The sequence below is a fragment of the Dama dama genome, chromosome 19 (assembly GCF_033118175.1).
Source record: "Dama dama isolate Ldn47 chromosome 19, ASM3311817v1, whole genome shotgun sequence".
Classification (NCBI taxonomy): domain Eukaryota; kingdom Metazoa; phylum Chordata; class Mammalia; order Artiodactyla; family Cervidae; genus Dama; species Dama dama.
In genome coordinates, this window is record NC_083699.1 from 73,922,532 (window position 1) to 73,940,955 (window position 18,424).

General features: G+C 51.0%; 1 protein-coding gene across 5 annotated transcripts in view; it reads right to left on the reverse strand.

Moving 5' to 3' along the window:
* AGPAT3 (1-acylglycerol-3-phosphate O-acyltransferase 3) overlaps positions 1-18,424 on the reverse strand; it is an 88,160-nt gene that overhangs the window by 5,440 nt on the left and 64,296 nt on the right. For all 5 annotated transcript variants that reach the window (XM_061167478.1, XM_061167482.1, XM_061167480.1 and 2 more), the window contains 7 exons: positions 16,155-16,381; positions 10,416-10,585; positions 9,646-9,807; positions 8,705-8,858; positions 8,125-8,227; positions 5,435-5,510; positions 435-633 (listed from right to left, as the gene is read on the reverse strand). In XM_061167478.1, the coding sequence (XP_061023461.1) occupies positions 435-633; positions 5,435-5,510; positions 8,125-8,227; positions 8,705-8,858; positions 9,646-9,807; positions 10,416-10,585; positions 16,155-16,332 (1,042 nt within the window). In that variant the 5' untranslated portion in view covers positions 16,333-16,381. The remainder of the gene's footprint in view (positions 1-434; positions 634-5,434; positions 5,511-8,124; positions 8,228-8,704; positions 8,859-9,645; positions 9,808-10,415; positions 10,586-16,154; positions 16,382-18,424) is intronic.

Sequence of the window (18,424 nt, forward strand, 5' to 3'; positions counted from 1 at the left end):
CAGGAGGTGTGGGCCCATTGAGGGCTGCAGTTCTCAGCCAGGGCTGCGGGGCTGCAGTGCCCGACACTTAGTGTCCGTGCGCGTCTGCTACAGCGCGAGCAACGGCAGTGTCCTGGGGAACCTCGGCCCAGCATGCCAGCCCATGCCCCCAACCGCCCACGTGCAGACCCAGTGGCCAGGACCCTCCCCACGCAGCTCTCCGCCCAAGATGCCAAGCAGGCGGCAGGCCGGCTGGCCAGCTTTCTGGAGAGATGGCCCTGGAATCTGGTGGACGTCGTCACGGCCCCGTGGCTCAGTGGTCAGAGCTGCTGTCTGAGGCTGGCAAAGCTCGGGCCTGATCCCAGCTGCTGGGTGACTGGCTCCAGGCCTGGGCGTGGCCACCAGCACACGGAAGGCTCCCACCCTTGAGTCGTGCCATCATTCCCCTTCATTACCTGCCCCGACAAACCCCAGGAACGTCAGGATCAGGAGTGGGGATCCACTGGCAAAGACGCCCAAGACAAAACTGAAGAGAGGAGATAAGAGGAGCGTGGCCCAGAAGAGGAAGTTGAGGAGCGTCCATGGCCGGCGGGTGGGTTTGAACTGCTGCCCCGGGAACACGCCCTTCTGGTTATATGTCTCCTGCAGCGCATCCTGAAAGAGTCAACCGGAACAGTGGCCTTCATGTGCTGTTGTCATAACCCCAAAGCAAGAAATGACTCGACATATACATAAAGTGGATGGACCACATGACATGGGCCACGGGATGAAGCTGACATGACCTTCATCTGTGGTTGGCTTATATCAAAAACTTGAAAAACATAAACCCTTCGATCAGGCAAGTTTCCTCCTAGGGAAATGATCAGCCAGTGCCTGGCGCACAAAAGGCACCTCCAAGCCCCAGGACTACAGCATCTGCCGGGCCCCGCACCATCTCTGGCGACACCTCCAGAGCAAGGGTGGCAGCCACCGCTGCTGGGAGTCCATGGCCTGCCAGCTGGGTCACCCACAGAAAGCTGCTTAACCTCTCCTTCCGCCGTGTCCTGGTGGCTAATGATGGCAGGACAGAGGAGCATGTGAGGACATGAAAGCATCCTCAACAGGGAAACAGGGCCACACTAAACACCCAGAGTGGCAGCTGCCTGACTGAGCAGCCGAGATGCTGAGATAGACTTCTCTGTAGCTATGACACGCCACGTGCCAGCAAGGAGATACACTCATGATAGTCTGAGTTTTCTCAAGTGCCTAAGTGCCATACAATTCCATATAAATAAAAATACGTATGACGAGGCGTGTGTCTGGGACCAAGTCTGGAAAGGCTTGGGTCTCACCTCTCCTCACCTTTTTCTGTTTTATTTTCTGCATTTAGCTTCTTCAGCTGTGTTTGGCATAACATGAAAAACAGGGCGGGGGTCTTGACAAATAGGCAGTGTCACAGCCTCTTCCAATGTGTCGTCAGACACCAGCTGCCCCTGCCAACCCAGGGGGCGTGGGGCGGGTGCCAGAGGCCTGAGAGCTCAGGCAGGAGCAGCTGCGACCCTTACATCTATGAGGATACCTCAGGGTGCCCACACGTGCACCCCCCCACCCTGAGGGCCCTTCCCCGTGGGGTTCTAGAACGTTTTCAAGCCTGTTGGTTCAGCCCGCTCCACTCTGCCCGCCTGCCCCTAAGCAGACAATGCAGACAGAGGCAGTCTGTGTCCCGACCTGTCAGCCATTCCTCACACACAACCGAAGGCCAGTGTGGTCTCCTTCCCCAGGAGGGTTTACGCCTGCACCCCGTGCATGGGCACCTCTAGGACAATGTCTAGGACCACTCCTGCACTGTCTGCTTTTCTGTGAGTAGCATCACAACATATGCCTACCGCAGTCTGCTTTTCATACACCTACTTTCTTAAGATTCAGTTAGACTGAGAATATGCATGCAGTTCATTCAACTGAATTCCAGCAAATGGATAAACATACATCATGTATCTACTTTCTAATAATGCACTTTTAGGTTATTTCCCACTTCCTGCTAAATAAGCAAATAGTGTTGCTGGGAGATGTCACTCTTTGTAAGAGGTTCCAACTTTTAAAAACTAAACCTGATCCTGAGACACACTCTCCTTTGCACCCTCGTGCACACGTCTTTCTGCCCATCCACCACGGGATGCACACACACCATATACCTTCTTTCTAATTAGTCAGCCTTGCCCAAGGTTTTCCATTTTATTAATATGTTTAAAGAAAATCTTTTGGTGCACTGGATTCCTCTTTTGTAGCTTGTTTTCTGCTTAAATAGTTTATGCTGTTATTATTTTCTTTGTTCTCTGTTTATTCTATTTCGTGTATGTTTCTGTAACGTATGTTTGTGTGCATGTGTACACATATATATGTACATACATTCTTTTTATCTATCCCATCCCTGACTTGTGTTTCTTGAACCTGATGAAACCCGTGTTCTTCAACTCTGGAAGTTTTATGGTTATCCCTGACAACTGCTCTTCATCATTCTTCCCGCCTTATCCTCTGGATGGTCTAATTGCTACATTCTGGACATCTGTTTAGCCTCTGGATCTTTTAACTTTCCTTTCATGTTTTCACTTCCTCTGTGCTACATACTGAGTAATTTCCTCAAAACCTTTGTTGTTGTTTAGTTGCTAGGTTGTGTTCAACTCTTTGGGACCTCATGGACTGCAGCATACCAAGTTTCTCTGTCCTTCACTATCTCCTGGAGTTTCCTCTCATGTCCATTGAGTCGGTAGTACTATCTAGCCATCTCATCCTCTGCCACCCTCTTCTCCTTTCGTCTTCAGACCCAGCATCAGGGTCTTTTCCAATGAGTTGGCTCTTCGCATCAGGTGGCCAAAGTATGGGAGTTTCAGCTTCAGCATCAGTCCTTCCAATGAATAGTCAGGACTGATTTCCTTTAGGATTGATTGGTTTGATCTCCTTGCAGTCCAAGGAACTCTTCAAGGGTCTTCTGCAGCACCACAACTCGAAAGTATCAATTCTTCAGTGCTCAGCCTTCTTTATGGTCTGAGTTTCACATCCTTGCATGACTACTGGAAAAACCGTAGCTTTGACTATATGGACCTTTGTCGGCCAAGTAATGTCTCTGCACTGTCTAGGTTTATCATAGCCTTCTTTTCAAGGAGCAAGCATCTTTTAATTTCATGGCTGCAGTCACCGTCCGCAGTGATCTGGGAGCCCAAGAAAATAAAATCTGTCACTGCTTCCACTTTTCCCCCTTCTATATGCTATGAACTGATGGGACCAAATGCCATGATCTTAATTTTTTGAAAGTTGAATTTCAAGCCAGCTTTTTCACTCTCCTCTTTCACTTTCATCAAGAGGCTCTTTAAGTCCCTTTTAACTTTCTGCCATGAGGGTGGTGTTATCTGCATATCTGGGTTGTTGATAATTCTCCCAGCAGTCTTGATCCCAGGTTCTAATTCTCTCTTCAGCTGTATCAAATCTTCTATCTAATCTGTTAACTAAGATTTTACTGTCAATTACTAGATTTCTCATGCCTGTATATCTTACTTGGTTTTTCTTCTAATCTGTTCCATTTTTAACAGGTCTCATTCTTTTGTTTTCAATCCCTTCTTCTTTTAAAAAAATATTTGTTAATTTTTATTTTTGGCTGTGCTGGGTCTTTGTTGTTGCACATGATCTTTCTCTAGTTGTGGTAAGTGGGGGCAATTCTCTGGTTGTGGTGTGCTGGCTTCTCATTGCGGTGGCCTCTCTCGTTGCAGAACACGGGCTCTAGGGTGCACAGGCTTCAGCAGTTGTGGCACATGAGCTCAGCAGTGGCACATGGGCATAGTGGCCCCAAGGCATGTGGAATCTTCTTGGGCCAGGGATTGAACTCATGACTCCTGCATTGGCAGGCGGATTCATACCCGCTGGACCACCAGGGAAGTCATCAATCCTTTTTTTTTTTTTTTTTGCTTAGTCATTTCAAGCAAACAGCTTTGAGTCTCTGCCTAGTAGTAGTTCCACAGCTGAAGTTTCGGGAGGGTTTAATTTTCTGTCTGCTTGTCATGCTCGCCTATGGCGGGTCTCGGTTACGAGCGCGTCTCCAGCAGAAGTCTTGGCAGCTGAGTCTGGAGTCATGTTCTTCTAGCTTTACATGTGCTTCTTTCAGGGACTCTACAGAGATTCACCTGGAACCACTTTTTTATGCTGATATTTTGATTTTGTTCTTGAACTATGTTGTTAGTATAACGTCAACCCCCCACCTGTTTAAGGACAGTGCTGCGATTATGAATCACCAGGGAGATGTTTCAAGACTCAGAGGGGAAAGGTAAGCTTCAAAGTCACTCCCTGTGCTGGCACGTACATTTTCCAGTTTAGCCTCCATGAGGATGAAAGTCCAACAGGGTCCCAGCTTCATTAGGGTCTTCAGTTCTAACTTCCAGCCCCGAGTGAGGTCAAGTCCATGTCTTTTGTTTGCATGTAGGCACCAAAACTCAAGACCACAGGGTGGGCGGACTAACAGACTCCATGAGCTTCCACTCACAGCCTTCCCAGCTGACTCCCAGTCCCACCTCCTCTTTTGCTCCTGAGAAAGTTCCCTTACTTTTTTTTTTTTTTGCACTTGTCAGTGTTTAAAAGGATATGCATTTTATTTCTTTAGTTTTAGAAGTTTGCTTGAATTCCTCTTAAGATTTATATGCTACACATTACTTGGTTGCTGCTGCCTGCGTGCTCAGTCCAGTCTGACTCTTCGCGACACCATGAACCCACCAGGCTGCTCTGTCCATGGGATTCTCCAGGCAAGAATACTTGAATGGGCTGCATTTCCTACTCCAGGGGATCTTCCCAACCCAGGGATCGAACCTGTGTCCCTTGCATTGGCAGGTGGACTCTTTACCCTTGCGCCACCTGGGAAGCTCCTGTCATCTGGTTAAAACCCTTGTAAAAGGGTATGTGTTTTATACTAGAAGGACTTTCTGATTATCTGAGCCTCTCTGTTGCTGAAGATGAGAAGCCAATCCCCTGTATGTTTGTGTGTATAAAACAAACCGAAGAGCCAGGAGTGAGACATGTCAGCGGAATGGAGGAGGGACTGGGTGGGGTCACTAAGAAGACTGTTGTGTCATCTATAGTGTGTCTCTTACATATTAAATCATATGTATACACACACACACACACATAAAATGTGTGTCACATACCTACAATTTCTTTTACACACAAAAAATGAAACAAATGTGATAATATATTATTGGCAATGGTTATACAAGCATGTGATACCCAGTACACTTTTCTCTAGTTTGTTAATTTCTTGAAAGGAAAAATGAAAGACGCAGAAAAGGACTGGAAAGAAGAATTTGAGAGGGGCACAGCACTCTGTCTCTAGAGGCAGTCAGCATGCTACCTGCCTGCCCTCTTAGCTGCCCCTTGGGAACCTCTGTGAGACCCCAGGGGTAGGGGTGGAGTGGAGGTAGGGGGGGCTGGGCGCCTTTACCTTCTCCTGGTACAGTTTATGAAGCCACTGAGCTGCTCCCTTCTCATCCATCGGGATCTCTTCCAGAGGAAATCTCCTGTTTCATTAAGAAGATTGAAAGCAAAGTGAATTACCAGATGACATCAAACTGAAACAGGGAAAAATAATTTCTTATGCATCAGGGTTACTTGTCAGTCCTGCCTTTTCTATTCAAATCTGACTCTCAATTTCTAAGAACACACAAACATCAAAATAACTTTTCCTTGAGCAGTGTCCGGTGCCTCGGAATTATGCAGGGGATCACAGAGGGCCCCGGCAGGCGCTTCAAATGTCCAGGAGCGCTGAAGCATTGCACGGGGACACTTCAGGAGTGTCCCCATGGACAGGAGCAGTTAGCTCCACTGGGAAGGCTGACCGTTCATGAGCCTCAGCAGCAGGTTTGGTCTTTCAGTTCGTCTTTGGATGTGATCATCGCTGAGAGTGTCTTTCATGAGGCAAAATAAACTTCATCTTTCGCAAATGAAATCTACTTGCCTGAAAAGCTGAAGAGATTTTGAAAATTTAATCTCACCTAACAAACTGCTGACTTCAACTGGGACAGTGGCTTATGTATAAACCATATCACCAGCTGAATTACCAGCCCCAGGACTGGAGGGGTCTACCTGGCAAGACCCAGACCTCTTTCCAGGGCCCTGCAATACTGAAGGATCGCCAGCAGGGGCCGCCAAGCGCACGCAGGAGCAAGAGTAACTTAACCAGCCGACCGGGGTCACTGCCTATTTCGGATGGCCCAGGGTGAGAAAAGAGACAGGAGAAATTTCCACAGCCAGAGGCAAATCTCCTCTGTTGAAGGAATATCAACCTTTTTTTTTCCTCTAAAAGTTGAGAACTTTGGTTTTTGTGGGTTGCACCTGTCCATTTTACCATATTCAAAATGAAAACAGGATTTTTACAAGCACACACAATCAGACATCTGACCACACATCACGCAGCCCCCGGGAGACTCCGCTGTGCACTCAGAGGACAGGAGAAGACTGCTACCCCCTAGTAAACAAAACGGTTTAGCTCTGTGGACCCGGAAGGTGTGGGGCACCTGCAGGAGTCCCTGACCACACAGAGAGGGGTATCATTTGAAGGACTCATCACAGGTACCATCTCGGGAAGGAAAGGAAGTCAGGAGAGGTTTGTCCACAGAGAGATGGCTGCCCACAGTGACTGTTCTCCCCTAATTGCACAGATACCACATACAGGTTCTGTTGTATGTCTGCTGTATGAAGCATGAAATATATAAGAATTTTAAATGATGAGATAAATACAAATATGAATACTATCTCCCAGAGTCGACTCAAGCCACTTTGAGGATGCTGGCCCCAACGGCCAGCATGGACACAGGGGAGCCTCAAGCCACCATCCCCATGGCCCTGGCCCTGCCTAACCACAGGCCCCTGGGGCATCTTCTTCAGTAGGGGAAAGGAAAGTGAAGGAAAACTCCAATGGGTCATGTGAACCTTGACTTGTTTGATTACAGGTATGTGCTGGACTCACTGGAATATTGCTTTTTCCCAAAACACCCAAATGGTACATAATACAAAGCAGTAAGTTGAAACTTTCCAAAATTCTAAGAATATATCTATTAAGATACTGAATACAGCCCCCCGTTTTCTGCAACAAAGGAGAAAAAGAGCAGATTACAGCACCAGTCCTCTCCCACTGGAGCTGAATGTCCAAGCAGAGGGCGGTGCAGCCTGGGGGCAGGTGTGAGCACCAGCCTGGAGCTGGACCAGGTAGGTCCCCCCCCCTCCACCAACCACTTTGCCACCTGCCGGCTCTGACCATGGGCATCTGGAACACCCGGAGCCCCTTACTACCCAGGGGCCAGACCAAGATCTGCCTTGAGGGCTCCCTGAGGAGGACTGGGACCTGCCATGGCCCCAGAAAAATCACCAGCCCCTGGTGGCCACTACTGTGTCAACTGCACCCCACCCCCTGCCACCGGCCCCCCTGCCCCCCCCCCCCCCCCCGCCCCCCCGCCAGACTTTTTGGGTGGTTTATCTTCTTTTCCTGGGGCAGAGAAACGTGGAGGTCAGAGTGTGGCTGTGAGACAGGGATGACCTTGCAACACAACTCAAGTCCCCGACCTTGATCTTTTGTTACAGACATGGATCCCACCATCCCAAGCAGCCCTGTGTTACCCAGCTTGATGTGCCTCGGTTTGGGCTGCCACTAAGCCAAAGGAGTTCAGGCTGGCTAGGATAGAACCTGCCGACTCAGCCCGCGGTCGCCAGGAGAGGGAGGCGGAGGACATGGCCCTGACCCAACCATCACTCCCAGGTGGTCTAGATGGCTGTACACCATGAAAAGGGGACCACATGGGCAGGCTGCTCAGGATGGGACTGCTTGTCCTTCTCCTGCCTATGAAAAGCCTACTCACTGCCCAGGCTTTAGCTCTCTAAAGCCTCTTCCCCAACAACTCTGCTCCCTCCAGCGGGCGGGGTCACGCCTCCCTTAGAGCTTCTGGAACCTTCTGCTGCACCTCGCGCCGCCTCCTTTGCTCTGTACGGCCCCACCGTGTGCGGGTCCTGGAGGGTGGAATGCCCCAGCACCTCCACGTGGGGGCGTCCGGGAGAGCTGAGGAGCCGCGCAGAAGGTGCGCGCGGGCTCGGTCCCGGTCCCGCCCCCCGCCGGCCCCGGCCCCGTGGGCAGCAGCTCACCTGACGCACATGTCCGCCTCGTACTTCTTCCCGTAGAGGATCCCCAGCAAAGACGGGTTCTTGTTTCCTCGGAAATTCAGCGTGACGTCATACACAGCTGCGACTGCAGGGAGGGCGCAGAGGGCAACAGGTGACATCCGGCAGCTTGGCCCGCGGCTCTTCACCTGGATGCCCGTTGTGAGGGTTCCCATCTCTTATTGGGGCATTTAGTTGAGTCACTTGTGTTTAAAGCCACTGTCTGGCTGTTTCCTATCCATCCTGCGCTTTGTCCCTTTCTTTGATTTTGCTGTCCTTTTGGATTAATTGGATATATATTTTTTCCTTTATAAGGTTTTCAGTTATATACTTTTAAAAAATGATCACTTTAGTTGTTTTCCGTTAACTAGTATTTATATCACCTCAAAAAATGACACAAGAATCTTACAACATGTGAATCCACGAACTCAGATCTCCTTTTAATGCCACTGGCATTCTATATTTTACACAGAACTCACTGATCTGGTTTCTGGCAAATCACTGATTTCACCTCTCACTTTGCTGGGAGTCTGGGGTGGTGGTGGTCGGGGCGGGCAGCTCTTACCTGTCCCGCGGAGGCACTGGACCGCGGTGGTGAAGCCCTTGGTCCGAGGCAGCAGGTGGTACTTGAGGACGGGCAGCCCCTTGGAGGCGGCCACCTCCATGCTGACGCGGTGCTTCTTCTCCGTGAAGCGCGTGCCCTCACAGTACAGGAGGAACTAGGACGCGGTGGGGGACAAAGGCTGGTTAGAGATGCTGCCGTCACATTCCGTACGTGACTCCTCACAGGCGGCGGCAGCACTGCGCCTATTCCCAGGGGGCGAAAAGACGCTTCCTGGAGAGAAGTCAGACTCGGTGTCCCTGGGCGCCAGCCTCCGGACGGCTTGTGGAAAACAAAATCTTCCATCCCTCTGCCTCAACGTGAGTTACAGACACCAAATAAATAAACAGCCGGTTCACAAAGAATTGCCGTCAGAGACCAGAAAGAAGAATCAGAAAGAACTGATTTCAAACCGATAGATACTGATCATTTCAGATGGCTGTCCATCAAACTCCAACCAAGGGGCTCAGAAAGGACCCCCAGGGCCTGCTCTGCCCTTGAAGGGTGGCTGCTTTAAGTGCAGTGCAAACCTTCTAGGAATTGAAGTCCATGCTGACCCATGGAACTGTGGCTCACGAGGGCTTGTCCTGACACCTGACTCCACAGAACAGCCTGGGTGCCTGGGCAGACTCTCTGCTAACATTCCAGGGGTGCCCTCAACTCAGCCCAGCAGGATCTCCTCTGTGTGGGCCCAGGTGTGCGGGGCCCACCTGGGGCAGGTGGGAGCAGGTGGCCTAAGAGGGGTTCCCAAGCCTGCAGTTGCATGGGGCTGGGCCGTGGCCCTGCTCAAACAGCCTCCCTGGAGCTCAGAGGCTCTTGTTGGCTTTACAACTAATAATCTGGGCTGCATTCCTGATGCCCAAGGTAACACAGCTTGTGTGGCCTCACCCCGCCGCCTCACTCACCCACATGTATTCGGGGTAGTCGGCCAAGGACTTCAGGCCTTTGATGACGGTGTCCCGGTCTTCCTCCCACTTCCGTTTGCAGAACACAATCTCCAGGAAGTACCACGTCCAGCCGATGAGGGGCACGTAGAGCAGCTCCCTTTTTGCCAGGACTTTGGAACTCTGAAGGGAGGAGGAGCAGCTGGTGCATCATGGCCACGAAGTCCCCACGGGTAGCACCCTGCAGGCAGCCCTCAGGACTGGCTGTCATTGGGAGACCCTGACATTGAGCATGATGCCACTGGGATGGGCAGGGCCCCAGAGCACGGGTGTCACTAGATGAGAATCAATGGGCAGATCTGGCTGATGCTGGTAGGCAGGCATGTGGGCAGGAGGGGAGCCTAGAGGGTGTACTGGGCCTTCAGGGCTGCTCCGGCTGCCAGGCTGGGGGCTTGCTGAGGATGATGCCAGGGCCACCACCCACTGGTGTTCCCTGCAGGGGACCCCTCAGCCTTTCTCATCTGAGGCAGCTGAGCCGACGGGGGAGGATTGCAAAGGAAAGGCAGTAACACCTGATCTCAGGAGGGAGCCCTGGGGCAGCCTGCAGTCCCAGAACCCATGTGGTTAGTCATACTCACATGCCAAGCTCAGAGGGACCAGGGGCTAAACACAGAGCAAATGAAAACCCAGAGCTCTTGGAGACTCCAGACCCTCCAGGGAGCCATGCCAGCCCCTCCTTGGGACCCCATGTCGCCCACCCCACACCCTCCTGGGACCCCTACGTTGCTCACCCCCAGCACGCCGAAGCGTTCGCACATGGTCCACCCACAGAGGAAGTCGATTTCAAAGTTGTGGTTGAGGATGATGACTACATGCTCCTTCCCAAAGCTGTCCACCGTGGCCTGGTCGGTGAACAGGGTGCACTCCGTGCACGACCACCACTCCAGCAGCATCACCAGCTCTGCGGACACATGCGGGGACGTCGGCCAGGTGCAGACTGCCGCACTCCGGCCCGCCCTCCCTCCCTGCTCCCTGACGGGGACGGGGCTTGTACAGTATCAGCCAGATTGGGACTTTCTGCTGGAAATGAGTTTTGAAGGTTTGTGTGTAATACATTAAGTTTTCTAAATGTATAATTATCTCTCTAAGCAAAAGCAGGGGAGAAGTCAAATGGAAGCAGAAAAAATGGGGGACTTCTCCGGTGGTCTAGTGGTTAAAAATCCACCTTGCAATGCAGAGGACATGGCCCTGGCACACAGCAACTAGAGGAAGCCCGTGTGCCACAGTGAGGACCCAGTGTGGCCAAAAACAGAAGAAATGGAAGAGGAAACCCATTTTAGGTGGATTTTTTTTTTTTTTTGTAATCAACATATCTAAAGGACTTAATTTAAAATATTTTTTTCTTAAAAATCAGATCTTCACTTTTCTTAAAAATTAAATAACCCATCGGATGAGATGGTGAACATGACATTCACTTATTAAGAGAATACAGCCTCATAATTATTATTATTTCATTACAAGGTATTGAATACCAATGGTATACCAGGCACCCTGCTTGTAAATGACATCAGATTCTAGCAGACAACTTGAGTTATTGTTATTATTCCCAAAGCTCAGAGAAAAAGTGGTGGAGTTCCAATCTCAGCCCCCCAAAACTGAGTCTGGAGCTCTGTGGAAAGTTTCAGAGGAAGCTCAAAAATATAGAAATAAGTGAATAAAACCGGGGTCCCCCCTCTGGGGGTGGTCTTTGGTTGACATGTGTTAAGCACTGTTACTCTTATTCACACTACTCTTTACAAAGAGTTGAGGTGGACACCTGTATCGTCATGTACGACTATGGTCTTCACGCGTGCTCTGGACCCACGGGGCAGCACACATTGTGTCCCCAGATGAGGAGGCTGGGGAGGCGGTGGGCACCCAGCCAGGCCATGTCACACCCACCATGGCCAGGCATCCTGAGAAGGGTGGCCTCAGGCCAGGAAGTGCAGCTCCCAGGCTCAGGATGGATTTCAGAGAGCCTGTCCTTTGCGTGCTGGACACCAACCCATCGGTTTTCAGAGAGGACCAGCCCTGGGAAGGCTGATGAGGCAGGACAGCCCAGCACTTAGACAGTGGGCTCCCGGCCTGCTTCCCTGTTGGCAGGAGACAACTGTGGCTTCCTGAGAGGCTGCCGGGGGACCGGACGGGACTTGGCACAGGGGCCGGCTTCTCCTTCCCAATGAGGATCCCCACTTGCCCAGACAGAAGTGGGGAGACACACAGCTCCCCCCACGTGCTGGGGTCTCAAATTCCTCTTTTACACAAGGTGGGACAGGATGGAAGGCCAGTTCTGAGATGACACCTGAACACTCTCAAACCATGGAGAGGAGGGGCCATGAAAGGGTCAGCTCCAGGACACACTTGCCATAAGCTCCATCAAGGGACCAGGGCCCTGAGGAGATGGAGGCCCATCAAGAGGGGCAAACTATGCCCCTGGGATAGCCTGGCCAACATTCAAGTTGTGGATAAAGGTCCAAGGAATGGAAAGACAAGAGGTCCTCCACAGATGTTGTTCAAGGATGATTTACAGATGGCCAACATGAGAAGATGCTTGGCATCTCTGGTCATCAGGAAAGTACAGGCCAAAGCCATAGCAAGGCACTGCGTCACACTCACAGGACGGCTGTCATCCAACAGATGGATGACAAATAGCACGTGCCAGTGAGGATCAGAGGGCCTGGGACGCCCAATGCTGCAGCTGCGTCTATCCTCCAGACAGAGTAACCAGATGACCCAGCAATTCCACCACCAGGGAGATGACCAGTAGAAATGAGAACAGATGTCGGTGAAGAAACTTGAACATGGATGTTCGTGGCAGTGTTATTCACAAAGCCAGAGAGTGGAAACAGCCCAGAAGGGCGACAACTGATGAAGCAACGGGCAGTACACATCCCTACAGGGCAGCATCGTTCAGCCGAAGTGGGAACGTGGGCCTGACACACAGCAGGACACAGATGAACCTGGGAAACACGGAGCTCTGAGTGTGGGGAGTCAGACAATGACCACGCAGTGCATGATTCCATCACATGAACCATGCAGAACAGGCAAAGCCATGTAGACAGGAAGTAGATCAGTGACTGTGGGGCTCGGTGGGGGAGAGATGGCAGGGGGGAACATGGGAAGGACTATTCCACACGCTAAGTGGGTGAATTTCACCTCTTTATAGCTGTTTAAGAAAAAAGAGGCCCAAGGCTAGGCTGACCTGTCCATCTGAAAGCATGGGTGGCTGCTGGGGACTTGCCAATGCCCCCACCCACACCCCCACCCCAGGCAGCAGGGCCCCGGGACTGGGACAGACCCAGGACCACAGCCTGGTGACGGCCTGCTCCTGTGCCTCCTCGGCTTCCTTCTGGGAAGCCTCCATGTGTCAGCTGGTCAAGTAAGAGCCGGTGGCTGAGGTTGCTGCCTCTAGAGCAGTTTGCTTGGGAATGAGGAGGCATCCTTCCTTATGGACATTCAACCTGAGGCCTCCTTCTGCACAAATGTCCAAGTGCACAGCGCGGTCCTGTTAACTGCAGGGTCCAGGCCCTAAGTGGGCTCTAGAACTCACTCCTCGTGGGTAACGGACACTTCACACCCATCTGACTGCAGCTCGCCACTTCCCCTCCCCCAGCCCTGGCCACCACCGTTCTCTGCTCCGCTTCCCTGAGCTTGGTCACATGGATCCCTCAGAGGAGGAGTCAGGCAGCGTTGGTCCCTCTGTGACCGCCTGGTTTCCCTCTGTGTCAGGCCCTCCAGGTTCATCCATATTGTCACAAACAGCAGGATTTCCTTCCTCTTAAGTAGTACTCCGTTGTCCATGTGGATGGCATTTTGCTTGTCTGTTGGTCTGTTGATGGACACAGACGCCATCTCCACATCCCAGCTACTGTGAACAGAGCCACGGTGAGTGCACACCCTCACCTGCAGCCTCAGGACCCAGCACCAGAGGTCTGGCCCAGGTGGGGGCCTGCGAGGAGGAATCAGCTTCAGACAGACAGACACAGGCAGCCTTCTGCAGATGTTCTGAGCCCCCTGGAGAGTGGGTCTAGCAGAGCCGCCTGTGGAAAGGCGGCGTGTTGAGGATGCTCTGTCCCACCAATGGCCAGCATGGCCTGAGGGTGGCTTGGCCCATTTCGAGATACATCGTCTCCCCGTGGATGGCAGATGACTACAAACGCAGACAGGACTGACGACATGATTCTGCTCATGGTCAATTTGGACAATATTTATTTTCAGCTGTGCCATGGGGCTTGCAAAATCTATTTCCTCGACCAGGGATTGAACCTGGGGCACAGTAGTTAAAAGTGGTGAGTCCTTAATTCTTAACCACCATCTCCTCCAACAGTGCTTCTCCTTATTCACTCCTCGGGGACAGGAATCCAACACCCGTTTCACAGACCTGCATGCTCTCCTTACCTCCTTTAGCTCCTGTTTCATATTCTTCATCTTGTCACTCTACTGGCAGTCAGGGTGAGCTCTTCATATTATTGTCCAGTTCACCCATTCGCTCACTAGCTGTGTCTAATCTGATGTAAGATTCACTAAGTCTTTACTTAAAAAAATTATTATAACTACAATTTTTATGCATAGAAGTGCTCCTTGGTTCTTCTTCAAATCTGGGTATTTTGGATAGTCTTTTGTCTGAATCTTCCGTTGTATATTTATTGTTTTCTGAGTTCATATATGATTTGTTTCAATCTATGTGATTCTACTGAATTAGAGACTAACTCAGGCCAAGAGCACATTTCTGTTTGCCTCTGTTGACCCCATGGGCACTGCCAGTCTGCTCATTTCAGCAAACTTCCAAGGTCCTGGCTGAGACCCAGCCCATCTCCTGGAGCTGCCAAGGCGGGGCCCTGGGAAGCAGTGCTGATACCCCTCTTAGTGCCCTCTTCTGCGGAGAGGTGGGGGTGTGGCTGAAGGATTTCCTTTATTTATGGCCTTGAAAAGCCAGCTTTACTCAGAGTCTGGCTGTGCGGAAGTGCTTTCACTTCAGAACACTACTGCCAGTGGAGGCTGTGATTTTCACAAGTCAGCATTTGCCCTTCAGGCATGCACTCATCTGCCCTGGTGACGCGTGTGAATAACTCACCCGCGTGTTCTGCATGGTAGTATTTCTAATTCTCCTTCTCACACACAGGAAGGTGGCCTTTTATTTAGGAAAAAAGCAGCTGGGAACTGAAACTTTCGCATGTTTATGGCTGGAAGCATGGGCGGGGCTGCTGTCCCCTCTTGGGGGCACGCACACCTGGGCTTGGACACCTCACTACCTGCTCAGTTGCCCTCCTACATTGGGGAGGGGGACATCTTGGGGACAGACTCATCGCTTCCCATAGGACATAAAATGTGTACTACCTTCTCTTCATTGTTAAAGAAAGGTGTTCTTATGCTAAGTAAATTGCACACAGTATGGAAAAAGTAGCAAGAGTCCCTCCCACCCCCACTCCTGGGACAGCCACATTTTCTGTTCTGCCTTCCACATTTTCTAAGGAGGGACAGCCACACGCCAGTGCAGACACATCACACGTGTCTTTAAAAGTAAATCATGGTAGCACCTCTATACTTTGTTTTTTAGCTTCTGTTTTCATCTAAAAATCTATCTTGAACTTGGTTCTCTATACCAGGAAAGAGAGATCGCCTGCTGGTCTTAGTGGCCGTGTGGGCCTCCATCCAGTGGACACACCACAGTTAGCGGGCATTTTGGCTGCTCATATTAGTTAATATAAAACTGGCATAATGAATATATCTGTGCATATACATACTTTCATAGATGTCTTTCTAGGTTGCCTTCTTATTTGGTGGAATAATTAGGGTCAAAAAATAGAACTGTTTAAGTTGCTGATTGTTACAGGTCCAAAGAAGTGCCTGGGAACCCTAACCCGCAGTGTGTTCCCCTGGCCAGCGGTGGGTGTTGTCACCAAGCTTCCTAGTCTCTGACAGGTGAGGGTGACTCTACACACACAAAGGCACGCACATCACAAGTGCACACAAGTAACATCTGTGCATGCCTAAACATTTAATTAAGAGACAGGTAGGTCCCTTTCCTTCAGAGAAAGATGCTGAAGTATTTACATGTGATAACAGGCCACTCGCGGGGAGTGCTCCAGTGCTGGGATCTGCAGGCCTGTGACCGGCCACGTGCCGGCAGGCGTCAGGCCTAGTCATGGTGCATTGACAGTATGACTGCTTGTTTTCAGGTATCCAGAGTACCGTGTGAAACCACATGGAACCACCTTCTCTGTGGGTCCAGAGGCTTGGGAATCGGGACACTGCGTGGTTCAGCCCAGTGAAGAGCTCAGGCTGAGCACCCCATACATTCCTCACGGCCAGGAGAGGCCCCCTAGTTCCCGGCTGTGGAGCCCCCGGCCATCCTGGCTCATCGTCACAAGCGTTAACCCCCACGGGCCCCTGCACCGGTTTGTTTGGGGCTGTCCAGCAGAAAGCTGGCTGTCCTGACTGTCGCCAGACCCCTCCCCCGCCATGCCACGCCCAGTGCACGCAGTACTCACGGCTCCAGAGCGAGTAGGCGAGGCGGCAGTTCAGCCGGCGGTACAGCTGCTTGTTCACGGGCCAGAGGACCAGCGTGCAGAGCTGGATGGAGTTGATGACCAGCCCACTCACCACGAAGACGAAGCCGATGAGGAGGTGCACGACGAACTGGGTCTTCAGGAAGGCGAGCAGGCCCATGGCCACAGCTCAGTAGCGAGTGCAGGGTCCTTCACTGAGAATGGCCGTCCTGCAAAGACAGGGCAGTGGTCAGGAGGGCGCAGGGACCCCAGGGTGAGGGGCAGCGAGTGGAAAAGGGGTTCACAGTGGTCCTGCCAGAGCCCAGATCCGCAGCTCCCACAGCACCCTCAGGCCCTTCCCTCCTGAGAGTGACGGATGGACGTGCGGGGAGGAGGAGGAGCTGATACATGGTTCACACAGGCATCACGTACATACACACCCACCCCAACACCAGGTACACACACCACGTACACACACACACCCCACGTACACACACACACACCACACATACACCATGCACATACCACATATACACACACCACATACACACACACCCCAAGTACACACACACCACGTACACATGCACCAACATCAGGTACACACACTACATACACACACACACCACGCACATACCACATAGACACACACCACATATACACACACCCCAAGTACACATACACCATGTACACACACACCAACACCAGATACACATACCACATACACACACACCACGTACACACACACACCACACATACACCATGCACATACCACATATATGCACCACGTACACACACACACACCACGTACACACACACACCACACACCATGCACACACCACAAATACACACCACACACACACACATACCATGCACATATACACACCATGCACATACACACAATGTGCACACACAAACACCACATACACACACCATGTACACACCCACACACCACACACACACCACACACACACATCATGTACACACAAACACCATGCACATACCACATATACACACACCATGTACACACACATACCATGCACATATACACACATACCATGTACACACACACACACCATGTGCACACACAAACACCACACACACCATACACACACACATCACATGCCACGTACACACACACCACACATACCAAATACACACACACACCATGTACACACACACAACAACACCAGGTACACACACCACGTACACACACACCCTGTACACACACACACACCACATACACCATGCACATACCACATATACACACACCACATACACATGCACCCCAAGTACACACACACCATGTACACACGCACCAACACCAGGTGCGCACACCACGTACACACACAGCACGTACACATACACACCACATATACCATGCACATACCACACACCATGTACACATACCATGTACATATATACACACACAGCATGCACATACACACACACCATGTGCACACACAAACACCACGTACACACACATACCACACACCATATACACACACACCACACATACCAAATACACACACATCATGTACACACACACCATGTACACACACACCACACACATACCATGCACACACCATATACACATGCACACATACCATGCACACACCATATACACATACCACATATATACACACCATGCACACACCCTCATATATACAAGAAAGAAAGAAAAGACTAGAAAAATGCATACAAATATCAATAGTGATTAGCTTCCCAGGTGGTGCTAGTGGTAAAGAACTGCCTGCCAACACAGGAGATGTAAGAGACATAGGTTCAATCCTTGGGTCAGTAACCCCTGGAGGAGGAAATGGCAACCCACTCCAGTTATTCTTGCCTGGAGAATTCCACGGACAGAGAAGCCTGGCAGGCTACAGTCCATGAGGTCACAAAGAGCTGGACATGGCTGAAATGGCTGAGCACAGCACGGGCATGACGGGTAATTTTTCTTGTTTTAGCATCTTATTTAAAAAATCAAAACTACACATGAAATCACTATAAAACATTCAACTAATGCCTTTCAACTCACAAGCTGTTGTGGCTTTTTTAGCTGAAAAGCTTTCGTTTTGGTCTAAGGTGGAAGGGGTGACCCCCCAGGGACCCAGTCAGCTTCTCCCCTGCTTCCCTTCAACACCAGTTTGGTTTCTTGGTTTCAAACGTGAAGCCAGAAGCTCACATTTCATGGCTGCACTTGTTCTGTGAGCTGCCCTGAAATCCCCCTGTGGACAGAAACAGAGTTGGGCACATGACAGCCTGGCAGTTGCTGG